General features: G+C 39.5%; 1 protein-coding gene across 3 annotated transcripts in view; it reads left to right on the forward strand.

Moving 5' to 3' along the window:
* Positions 1–13,275, forward strand: part of mob2a (MOB kinase activator 2a) — a 51,579-nt gene that overhangs the window by 24,453 nt on the left and 13,851 nt on the right. The window contains exon 1 of one of the 3 annotated variants that reach the window (XM_017682942.2): positions 1,563–1,905. The exons of the other annotated variants lie outside the window; for them this stretch is intronic. Within the exon in view, the coding sequence (XP_017538431.1) occupies positions 1,868–1,905 (38 nt within the window). The 5' untranslated portion in view covers positions 1,563–1,867. Of the gene's footprint in view, positions 1–1,562; positions 1,906–13,275 lie in introns of those variants that run through there. 3 annotated transcript variants of the gene reach the window in all.

Below are 13,275 nucleotides of genomic sequence, written 5' to 3' on the forward strand. Positions count from 1 at the left end.
GTTTCCATAAATGGCCTGGAGACTGAGTGGGGGATTCTGAACGTTTAATAATGTTTTTGAACTTTGTTTGAACTTTTGTTAAAAAAGGTAAATTTGTTTTTCCATCATAAGGGCCCAGTAAGTTGATTCTTAGTCTTGTTTGGTAATATGAAACCGTCTGGTTTTTGTTCCAAGTCATCAGGTCTGTGCACTGGTTCTGAAGAGATCTGCTTTGTATATTGTTAGCTGCCACACCCACTACAGCTCAATGGAAAGGTACTTATCAGCAGAGCCCCCAGAGTTAAGAGAGCAGCGCTGTTGTTCTCATATCAGTCCTGAACATTCAGAGTAGCGTAATTGTAACCTTTTTTTTGTGTTCTAGTATTATCTGGATATGATGCAGCGAAGGGACATAATCATCCCTCCCATACTGGAGGAGGGAGCTTATTTAAATATGAGCTCATTTTCTCTAACAGTCAATAAAGTATGCAAAGAACTATGATGTATCAGAGTTTATGGTCACTCAAATCATTTTACAGCCTTCAGTATGAATGCCACCAATCAGACTCAACTTACTCCATTAAAAACAAAAAACTACTAGCTACCTGTGCCTGTGTGGAGAGTGCTGGGAGTGATGCTAGAAATGATTTCCATGGGCATTTTTCTGTTCAGCTGTGCTGTATAGTATGGCTACAAATCCTTGATTACACATTTTCCTGGCCAAATGAATCGTACTATCCCTGAGTACCCATACTGAATTTGGTTGGAAATGTGTTGGAAGATGTAAGACTAAATTCTGAACCATGGTCTGTTTCTATATATTGACTGTGTCTAATCAGCCATAAGAAACCGCTACATACTGCAGTATGTGTATATGATATGTATCCAGATAAAGAGAAAGTGTACCAGCAATATTGGGGTGAAACTCTATAAAAGTGCCAGCTTCATTAGTGTTTTTCCTGGAATTTTCCTGGAGTTGTAAGCACAGAGCTTAGCTTAGCACTGAAATGGATGTTTTAACAGATACTGATCTTTCCGGTATGCCAGAGAGATGCTCATAGATGAGATCTGTTTTGCATAGCTTAGTGCGGCACCAAAAGTTTGAAGATTTGGGAACAGTTAGTTTTTTTTTTTTCAACCCTTTTGATTAGTCTACTGCCACTTTGAGGGTACATAGTTGGCTACTTTTTGTCTTTAATGAATTTGTTAAAATGTAATGATTGAATCTAGTAAACACTGAAGAAATCTTTTAGGTCACCAATTGAGAAGGCTGACTGGGCCCTTAAAGATGCCTGGCTAGAGCTCTTTCTGCAGTGGCCAGTCAGCAGTTTGCTTGTCAGTGTGTTTGCCAACCCTAATGTTTTTGCCTCAAGGGTCAATGCCAGAGAGAGAGAGAGAGAGAGAGAGAGAGAGAGAGAGAGAGGGGAGAGGAGGGGGGGGGGGGGGGAGAGAGAGAGAGGGAGATAGAGATGCAGGCAGAGAGAGGGAGGGAGGATGAGAAGGAGGCATAGTTGGAGAGGGGAGGAAAAAGAGGTGGGAGGGAGAGGGAGGCTGGCAATCACAGCAGCAGAGAGAACACAAGTGCTGAGTGATCGTGCGAGACTGGCTGCGCTTGCCTGCTGTGGACGCTGCTGTTTGTTTGCTGATTGGAGGGCAGTTCTGCTTGCACCACGCCGAGGGGAAACCGCCTGTCGCCAAAAAGCTGACGGCACACTCTTCACATACTCTGAGCTTGGATTAAGTGCAGAACTTTTTGACAGCCGTTATGCTGAGGCTTCATGCTCTGTTGAATGTCCTGCTCCCTCACTTGTAGTCTCCTGTGTCCGGTGAGCGAGCGTGAGGAAGGACCAGTTTTGCTCAGCCGACAGCCAGTCAGAAGGCCAGCTGCATGGGGGTTCTAGTGTGTTGCGATTGCTTCTTTTATAGGTACTAGACTTTAATATTAAATTTGATCATGTATTTATTTACTGTTGAGTTACTTTGTTCTTGCTAGTTTTGCCCCAGTCTCTTCCACTCTTTTCATCTGGTGTGTAGGGGTTGTGTTTTGCTTTTGAAGACATTTGAGGTCACCGATTACCCAGAGCCTTTGGCTTGGAGTTTACATGGCAGCAAGCCAGAGTTCTGTGTCAGCATAGCTCATGATATGGGACTTTTTTGTGGGTATGAGGGCAGTGAGTGTTTGAACATGGTGTTCTCATCCAGCTCCCCTCCTCCCCTGTATGCCAAGGGCAGACTTTGCTCTGATAAAGGATAGCTGCTGCAACCTCTGGCTCTGCTTGCTATCTGTGCGAATGGGCTTTCAATACTTGGCAAAATGTTAACAAGCCAGCGCAAGCATGTTTTTGGGATAAGAACGAGAAATGGGGTTACTTTCTTTCACATGTGGTTGGGGTTTTATACTCACTGCAGTATAGTTCTATATATAACCACTTGCTGCAGCTCCAGCGTTTTTGATGATGCTCGCCAAACTGAAGCAGTCACAGCTGTATCTGATTAAAAGCAACAGACTGTAGTGATTCATGGTTGCCTCTCTCACTCTGTCTCTCGTGAGGAACATGTAGGCCTTTGTGCTTGAGCGTCGCCTGTTCTGCTCTCTTCAGCAGAGATGATACTTTTAGCCTTTGGATGCCTTTGCCTTTTGCCTTGAAAAACCTTGTTTTAGCTCACTAACTGAAGTGAGCAATCTTTAGTACTTAAGGGTCACTCTCAGTCTGATTCAGAGAGTTAATAGACTTTGTATTGGAGGATCTGATTAGTTTTTATTAGATGTTTCAATTGCTCAGACCAATTTCCCTCAAACATAAGTGTAAGCATAGCTTTATTTGGATTTTTTAACTTTGTTTTGATGTGGCTTAGTGTTTTATTTAAGGAAAAAGTCAAAGACAAATGTATCGTGATTAGGCTGCATATTCACACGATTCAATGAAGTAAAGAGTGAATGGAACATTTCAAATGGTAGGCTACAATTGGCAGTTCCTACCCTTTCAGTCTAAACATCCTTATTAAAGGGTGGTGCACCGCAACCCACTGTACTTGCACTGTCCTGAACCATTTCCTGTTTGTGATAATGTAAACAAAGATTTGAATGATCTTAGATTTGTGTTGCTGCTTTCAGCACCGCCTTCTCTAAGGAGCAAATATTTTTTAAAGAGTTTTTCGCAAAGCTACTATCTCAGTAGGTTGTAATGGCACATTTGACAAGTTTTAGCCTGGCTTCTGAATAGTGAGCTGTATTATCAGCTGTGCCATCTGACCGGGCCTCTGTTTTGTCTGATGTCCTTTAATTGGTGTGGTTCAGCCAATGGTTTCTGCCTGTCTGCATTCCTCACTAGCTTTCGGCCAATCTCCTGTGACGGTCATCTTCCAAGGTAAAATACAAAATGCTATTGGCTTGGATTTGAATTCATGTCTTAAAGGCTGCTTCAACTGCTAATAAGGGTGAAACCCATGCAGATGTTAAATACTTTCCCTTTGAAAGGTGAAGGACGTTCATAATTTTCCCCTCCTGACTTTTATTTTATGAGAAAATATAAGAGATTTCATCATGACATTTTTACCGTTTCTCAGTTTGTTTTTAATCAATTTTACTTTTTGGAATAAATCTCTGACATAAATATTTTTATTTCCAGCTCATAAGCCAGTTTAAAAATTTAATGCAGTCAGCCAATAGCTAGATGTATCAAGTTATGTGGAAGACTAATTGTGATAATAAAGTGGAAAATCTCCTGTGGATTAAAAATGCAGAGTTGTCTCAGTCACTTATGTAAAATTTACATGAAGTAAATATTTTTAATGTGCATGACAATTACATAGAGCATCAGTGCTACAAAGCCTTTTTAAACTAAAAACATGACAGTGAGCAATAATGTGACCCTTGCTGCACCAAATGGTTCCTGTGATACACCTGTGTAATATAATTTTGACATGCAGTATTTTGACATATTAGCAGTAACAAAAAGAACATTCCCACTTTGAGTAATGAACGTTACCTTATGACCAAGATGCGCTATAAGTGCACATTAAAGTAAATGAATTGTCAAATTAGTAAAACGTGACTTGTCAGTATTTATTTTTTTTTCATATTATTGTAATGGAAAGTCATATGATACTGTAGGCATTGATTAATGTAGCCCTCCCCTTTTTAATTTTTGTTTTATTTATATATATATTGGGGGAGACTATGAAACAAAAATTGGCAGTACTTGTTTCCTGTCCTAAACTAGTACTGTCTAATACAATATCATTTGTTTGCTTTTCCTTTATATAAACTGGATGTTGGTTGTTAATCAGTGTTTGGATTTGTAGCTAATCAGTCACAGAATGATCTTTATTCCCCCGGACCTCCGTCTCTGTCAGGGTATTGCGTAATCCACCCCCTCTGTCCGTTGTGCTGTGCAGTGGCAGCTCACTCTCTCTCTTCCTCTCTCGCTGCATTGCTGCTAGAAGCACCTGATGTAACCCAAACAGCATTGCTGCACAGTCATTCAGCGTCAGCTTCCAAGGTCAGTCCATTAAGATCCAGCAGTGCAGAAAAGAGGCCTCCCTCCATTCAGCACCCACTGGTACTCAGCTGCCTAATTGCCTTGGAACCACACTGAACTATTGGCAGGTGTGACTCCTTCATTTGTTAGAATGATCAGTGTTTGGGTGTACAGACCGTGAAGGTATGAGTTCATGGCTAAGTGCCTGAAGATGCTGCTTCGTCTACCTCCTACTCTCATTTGACTTGGTGACGTTCATTGCTCAAATTGGGAGTGATCTTTTTGCAGTGACAAGCATTTCTATATATATATATATATATATATATATATATATATATATATATATATATATATATATAAAATCTCACACAGGAACTCCGTGATGCAGGAAAGGACGCAGTATTGCTCGCAGCAGCATGTTCTTGCATAATACTGGTAGGTCACTGGATCCACCCACCTTGGGAAGATATCTGTGATCAGATTGTTAGGGCCACATCCTCACACGGGGGAAGTCATTGGGATGGATAGGGTAAATGTGGTGGACAGCTTAGTGTGAGGGAAATGCACATAATTGTCCCAGTGCTTCTAATCCACTTGTCTTGTTTTCCACTACAATATACATGTAGCATACCAGTGATTCTTCCCATGGATATTAGTGGAGCTGCACTATATGGACATATATTCAATGTGCGATTAAGATTAAAATATCCAACTTTAGTGTGCAGTAAGTTCACATTTTTTGCTATGTAATTACACATCTGTTTTTCAGGATTTTGAACAGTAACAACTATTTTGCATATTCACTTTGAGGTGTCAGGTGGCTGAGCGTATTACGCAAAAAATTTGTCTTAACCACAAGGAACCCCCTTTTGACAAATTTTGCAAAGTGGAGCAGATCTTTCTGAGCAGTCTTAGGGGCAGGAAGCTCGAACTTGAACGCCCATCACACTAAAAGAATAAACTAAAGAACCTAGCACTTACTATGCTTCAGTTTGAGGGGGGAAAAGTCATGTGTAAGAGAAGTTCATTCTTCCTGCTTAACCCATGTGAACCTTAGCAAGTACCTTAAACACCAAAGGCACTTCATATTTCTACACTGAAGTAAACTACTCACCAAGCTACAGTGGTGATGGTAGGCCTTATCTGTTTCTCAAGGTTTTTAAGAATACATCTGGAAGTCATCATAGAGGTTATGTGCCAGTGAATTTAATATTTATCTTTAAGCTGAGCATTTTAATTTGCTTTAATTTGACAGTGTTTTATATGCCCTCTTTTTGCTTGGCTATCTTGTAAAAAAGGTGACCCAGCAAGCAAAGCTTTTCCATTGAAGTGAAGTATTTTTCAACTGGTTTGAGTGTAAACTCTGGTAATGATGTTTGAATTATGGATGTGTTTAGGAATGCTGCAATGATTCCGGACAGGAGTCTCAGCTATTGTTTATACCTTGACCAGAAGTCATTTAATGCTAGTGTTTACACTTAAACATTTACAAATTTGGAAGTGTGATAATGATCTATTAAAATATGAATAATTGTACAGCCCTATATTCTAGGTAGTTAGCTAGAGTAATGGGAGCAAGTTTACCTTTTGGCAACAACATCCAGGTCTGTATATGAAAAGCCAGGGTTGTTGTTAACTAGGTCTATGTGTGAGTGATACCAGCTGCATTTAATTCATTACTCCATCTAAAGTAATAGCATTGTTTAACCACAAATGTTTGTCAATGAAAGCAGAGGTGAGAGAGCTATCAGAACTAAACCCCACTTGCAATCAAAACATTTCGCATTCTTTGTTTTAATCTTCTCGTAGCTGGTGGCGCAGGTTGTTACGGTTGGCACTGCGTCGCTGGGGATGAGGAACATAGCGTGATGTGCTGTTGTTTTGGCCCATGCAGCCCCAGGGAGCCTGCAGCACTACTGCAGAGACGCTGGCTGATGAAGCTGGGTGTTTTCATATGCCCTATCTCTCCCAGTGGCTCTGTAAGCTGCTTACAGATGGTTAACACACTTTCCACGAGCCTCACCTGAGCTGCTGGATTGCTCTTGTGGGTTCAGCAGCCAATCCTAAGCCTTGCTTCTGACACTGCCTACCAGTGATGCACCTTGTGTTTTTCATTTTAATTTCTTTGTAGCTGAAGAGGCAACAAGTGTCAAGCTAAGGTTGTCCTTGTTTTTCACATGCTTGCTTACAATTTCTCTTTGGAAATGACTGCTAAATTTCCGGCACCTGTGGAACTTTAGTTGTTGACTCCGTTGAGTTTAATGGAAATCAGTCTTTGCTAAGCTTTGTTATTATCCCGCTATTGTTGACAACTGGCTTAAATCCCTAGTGATAAGACATGCTAAGGGAGGGCCTGTAATGTCTGTTCTAGTGTTGGGTGATGTATTGTTCATATCACTATACAAAAATATAAAATCTGAACAAAATAGTGAGTTTCCTTTCTGAAGATTCAGGTCTGCCTGGTTAACATGCACAGTACTGTGTAAGAGAAGAAAGTAGAACTAAACAATCAAACCAGTCTGTTTCAGAAGTCCAAGACATTCTTTTAACTTGGAGTACCAGTACTCAGAAAGCAAATTAAAGCCCCATTACATTGCTTTTTAAATAAAATTTTCTCAGTTGTATACAACTTTTTGTTACTTTTATATAAATACCAGTTCCAGCTGTAAAGTTTTAATCTTGGATGCAAGAGGCTGAGTGTGGCAATACTTTTAAACAGAATATTCCCATCTTGTTTGTGACAAGCCAGGTGTCAGTAATCAAGCTGTTTTCTCTCATGTTGTCAGCTCAGTGCCAGCATTGTGCAAAAACCACCACCCTGAGGTGGAGGGAACTGGGCCGTACCACCAGGCCAGGGGTTCTTAACTTTTTTGCAACCACATCTCTCTGATCTTAAATGTTCTGAAGTGGTTTAATTGGTATAGAAGCTTGACGTTGTGTGAGCATGAAAAATCTCAACATATCTCTATTATAAAAGTAGAACTATCAATTGAAAGCTTCTTTACTGAACCAAAAGTGGTGCTGCAGAACTCTTGTGCTCTGTTTCTTTTTCTCTCCCTCTCTCTCTTGTCTATATATTTAATGTATTGTGCTGTGTGGTTTAGTTGTGTCTCTAGGTCTTATCCATACACAGTTCTTCTCTGTCCTTCCTGTAGAGGTGCCTGTGGAGGGAGCTGACCTGCTTATGGCCTTTGTGTTATGCTTACTTATGTTTACAGCACACAGATCTTCTTATCATGCTCCCTCTCACCTAATGGAACACAAAGCTTCAGACTGTTGAGCCAGTGCCTTTGTGTACTGTAAACCTGGGACATATTAGCCATGGCAAACTCAGTGAACACCTAAGAGACTTAATGATACTTAGTATAATAATGTACATTGTGGAGCATTTGCTTTAAAATCAAAGTTATGCACTTTGGTGCAAAGCACTGCTTTGCAATTAGATATCCGTACATAGCAATTGCAGTATGCCTTGCAGTATATTAGCATAATATCTCAGCGTATCATGAATGTGACATTGTTAAAGACTGGTCTGCATGGCTGTAACACTTTTTTTTTTATTATGAGAATACTTTGATTTATTAAACATGCACAGAAACTCAAGTGAGATGTTTGATGCGAATCGCTTAGGATTTTAACCGATTTTTTTAAAGCCTTGACAGTATCACTCTCAGAAAGACCAATGTTGCAGTAAATATGAAGTGATGCACTGAATTGTATTTCTGTATATTGTATGCTGTTGTGCAACAAAATGTTGATTCTTAATCTCACTCGGTTGTAGTTATAGTTGTCTGTCTGTTTTTCCAAGGCCAGCCACTTGGTGGCAGCAGGCATCCTGTGCTTTTGAACTTTGTCATATTCTATCTCTCACCTATGGGAGGTGCTCTTGATCTGAGCTTTTACCTTCAAAGCAGATTCAGAACTGTATTAAATTAAGAAATATTACTGCTGAACAATGTCTTGGTGTTTCTACTACATATGTTGTGTGGGATAAACCCACCACATGTCATGGTTCTGTTTTGTGTGCATGTATGTAGGTGAGTGAGAGAGCTCTCACGTTAGTGCTTAGTCTGCAGTGCTTCTTCATGCCTGAGCACCATACAGTCAGGATAATGGGGTTCTTTCATGTATGTCTGGATAGTTGAGCTTGCCTTTGGCACCTTGTTCATGTCTGATCCACAAAGGCCCTGATGAGGCTTTCATTCACTTCCTCTCATTGATGCATGTTCGATGCCTGTTTGACTACAGCGGAACTCCTTTCCTGCTCATTTAGTACCGGTCCAGTTCCCTGACATGTAGCTGTTCAAAGTGTGAAATCAAAGTGTTGTGGCTTGTGATTGGTTATATAATGTTTATTGTGAGCTTTTCGTTGTTTATTGCTGCAGGCTGAGACAGGTGGAGTGATTAGACTTGAATGTCTTCTGCCCTAGACTGAAACACAGAACACAAGTAGCATATTTAAGTCCAGTTATTGGATTTGGAATTGCATATGTGCCCACTTGTATAAATATTAAATAATTTTCTGAAGTTACATGCTTGAGTGCTAAATTTACCTAAATATGATTAATATTATTACTTAAATGCATTGCATTTAAATCACTCAAGTAAGATGAGGGTTATACTTGAGTATTTTACAGTAGTGTGTTTAGGCATGGAATTTAAGGTCATAATGAGTGCAGTTAAGGTGTGTGTATGTATGTATGTATGTATGTATGTGTATATATATATATATATATATATATATATATATATATATATATATATATATATATATATATATATATATATATATATATGTGTGTGTGTGTGTGTGTGTGTGTGTGTGTGTGTGTGTGTGTGTGTGTATAAAATCTACTAAAGTATTTCTGTAAATTGATTTTATAAATTTATGTATCAAAACATGGCCATTTTCCTACCTTTCTTTATCCTTTAAACTACTTTTGTTACTGTGTGTTTAAGATGTATATGTAAATGTTCTGATTGTTCTGAAAGCAGTCCAATCTTAACAATCTTTACTTAAAAGAAAAAAAAGTGAGGTAAATTCAGATATGTGATATGGGCACTTTGGTAAGTAAAGGGATGGATAAATCAAATTTTAGCCTTAACTTATGTTTCATACAAATGGTCACTGGCCTTCAGCCCATTGCTCTTGGCAGGAGGTGCTGTTTTTGTTCCCTTAAAGCCACTGTCTCCTTCCCAAATCCTCTTTTGCCGTTGGAATCTGTACTCAAATCTTTGTTAAACCAGTAACTTGTGTGCTCCTGCCCCTGGAGCAGGTGTTGTAGAAGAGGCTACTGGTGGTTGGTGGAGATTTTTTCACCCTCCAGGTGCAGCCCTACACCACACAAGCAGCCTCCAACCTCAGGAATGCAAGGGGAGCCTGGCATGGCCCTGTGAAAAAAACCCAGAAGAAGACTTTTCTTTCCTAGTTGTTGAAGTCTTGTGAAGCTTAATGAATGCACACACACATTACCTTAAAGGAATAGCTTTGGACCAGACATGCAAACTTGGATAACAAGGAAAGGAAGCTAGAAGCCACCGTTTACAATTATTTAAATAGAGATATTCTAACTATTCACCTTTTTCATTGTTTGCAGGCTGAACTTTTTTTTTGTCTGAACTGCTCCTTTATACCTATATGTCCTGGGGCTTTTCTATGAAAACCATCATTCTGGTTACTGCTAAGAAAACACACACCCTTTAGTTGAAAGCACTGAAGTGTTGACACAAGCCTTAAAATGTGAAACTGTTCGGGCTCACCTTGATCAGACTTGTTTTTAAAAACCAATAGTACTGCTTACTTGCAAGATTAAATCTGTAACAAGCTTGTACAAGACATTGAGTAACGTTGAACACCCAGTACTTGTAGCTGAAGCATGCTCTTCCACGAATCCATCCACCTCTCCCTGGCTTTCTTTTTTCTGTGTCTGTGTGTGCGCGCGTGCGTGTTTTGGTAGCAGGCAGTAGAGCGAGTCTGTGCCTGCAGGCCTACCCCTCCTGGAATGCAGGGAGATATATAGGGCTGGTTCTACCATGGCTGCCTTCCAGCAGACCTCCAGGACAGCAAGGCAGGAAAGGAGAAATTACAGTCTGTTTCTTTTAGAGATACAATACACCTGTAGTATTATATAGACCTCTGTTATGAACCCCAAGGAAGTTTCATTATACAACCCCAATTCCAATGAAGTTGGGATGTTGTGTATAACAAATAAAAACAGAATAAAATGATTTGCAAATCCTTTTCAGTGGGAGACAAATCTGGACTGCAGGCAGGCCAGTCTAGTACCCGCACTCTTTTACTATGAAGCCACGCTGTTGTAACTCTTGCAGAATGTGGCTTGGCATTGTCTTGCTGAAATAAGCAGGACGTCCCTGAAAAAGACGTTGCTTGGATGGCAGCATGTGTTGCTCCAAAACCTGTATATACCTTTCAACACTAATGATGCCTTCACAGATGTGCAAGTTACCCATGCCATGGGCACTAACACACCCCCACACCATCAGAGACGCTGGCTTTTGAACTTTGCGCTGATAACAATCCGGACAGTCCTTTTCCTCTTTGGCCCGGAGGACACAACGTCCATGATTTCCTAAAACAATTTGAAATGTGGACTCGTCAGACCACAGGACACTTTTCCACTTTGTGTCAGTCCATCTCAGATAAGCTTGGGCCCAGAGAAGCCGGCGGCGTTTCTGGGTGTTGTTGATATATGGCTTTCGCTTTGCATGGCAGAGTTTTAACTTGCACTTGTAGATGGAGCGACGAACTGTGTTCACTGACAGTGGTTTTCTGAAGTGTTCCTGAGCCCATGTGGTAATATCCGTTACAGAATGATGTCGGTTTTTAATGCAGTGCTGTCTGAGGGATTGAAGGTCACAGGCATTCAATGTTGGTTTTCTGCCTTGCCGCTTACTTGCAGAGATTTCTCCAGATTCTCTGAATCTTTTGATGATATTATGGACTGTAGATGATATCCCTAAATTCCTTGCAATTGCACATTGAGAAATGTTGTTATTAAACTGTTGGACTATTTGCTCACGCAGTTGTTCACAAAGTGGTGAACCTCACCCCATCCTTGCTTGTGAACGACTGAGCCTTTCAGGGATGCTCCCTTTATACCCAATCATGACACTCACCTGTTTCCAATTAACCTGTTCACCTGTGGAAAGTTCCAAACAGGTGTTTTTTGAGCATTCCACAACTTTCCCAGTCTTTTGTTGCCCCTGTCCTAACGTCTTTGGAATGTGTTGCAGGAGTCAAATTTAAAATGAGTGAATATTTGCAAAAAACAATAAAATTTATCTGTTTGAACATTAAATATCTTGTCTTTGTAGTGTATTCAACTGAATATAGGTTGAAAAGGATTTGCAAATCATCATATTCTGTTTTTATTTGTTTTACCCAACGTCCCATCTTCATTGGAATTGGGGTTGTATTTTACACCCAAGTGGAATAAAAATGTGTGCAGAGAAGACGATTGATATCGATGATGGTTCTGTTGAGTCAAACCTTGTCGAATATTGACCTTGATGACTGATGAAAGCTCTTCTTTTGCATTACTTTTTGTTTGCTTGAGCTGATGTCTCTTGACTGAATAAGGACAAGAGCAGTGTGGTTTCCTACATGTACGACAAGTTGGTCACGGAGCTCTCAGTGACCCACTCCTTGTTACATGCTATGTACTTTTGACCATTAAGTAAACAAATACTATTGCAGCAGGAAGAAACCATTTTACAGGTTTGGACATGAAACACCATCATTTAAATAAAGTATATACAGTCATAAAGTTTGAACAACCCATATCTCATTACATGTTGATTTTGAAAATATGTTTTACACATCCTCTACAGGGACAAAGCTATATATGACATTTTCTGCTAATTTTAGTGCACAATTTGTTTATTTGCTGAGTTTAACACATAAGAACAGAAATAAATATAAAGTGTGCCAAAAGCTTTGCACAAGCCAAATTAGGCACACACACACACACACACACACACACACACACACACACACACACACACACACACACACACACACATATATATATATATATATATATATATATATATATATATATATATATATATATATATATATTCTCTTGTAGTGGTGCTTCTCTGCAAGCTCTTATATTTCAGTTAATTTGTAGGAAGCTGTGGGGGAAAAAAGACATAAGCAAAAGGTATGGCTAAAAGATGAATAATTTTTCTGTTAAAATCACAGTTTGAAAGAGCCCAGTTTCCAAAGGAGAGAGTTGCAGTTTTAATTATAGCCAACAAGTTTTAAGGAGGGATTGTCCTATTAACACAGAGCTTGTTAACTGCCTGTAGATGAGTTAGACTTGTCAGAGGCAACTAAACACTCATGTGATGCATACATGATCACACAACCACAACTAACTAGCCGGAAGGCACACAACACTCAGTGCTTGGGCCTGAAGCCAAAAAGTGAATATGCTGGTCTTCTAGGCTAAGAAACATGGGTCTGAACCTGAAAATAATTGCGATTGAAATAAATGAAAAACATATTTATCCAAAAACTGGTCAGCTTTAATTTTGGATGTGTCCAGAATGAGAGCTGTAGAAAATCCATTATAACTGAGAAAGCTATAAAACAACCTTTCTTTCAATAAACCTATAAAAATTAATGTCTAGAATAAATTACTAGAAAATTCATTACAATGTATATTTAGTAGGTTTTAAAATTCCCATATAACTGGAAATATTGAATGAAACATCTTGAAATATTGTGGTGTCTAGCTGATATTTCGGTCTATGCTATATGAGTTTTGAAAACCTATTAATGTGATGA

This window comes from Pygocentrus nattereri, chromosome 11, assembly GCF_015220715.1.
Source record: "Pygocentrus nattereri isolate fPygNat1 chromosome 11, fPygNat1.pri, whole genome shotgun sequence".
In the NCBI taxonomy this organism is placed as follows: domain Eukaryota; kingdom Metazoa; phylum Chordata; class Actinopteri; order Characiformes; family Serrasalmidae; genus Pygocentrus; species Pygocentrus nattereri.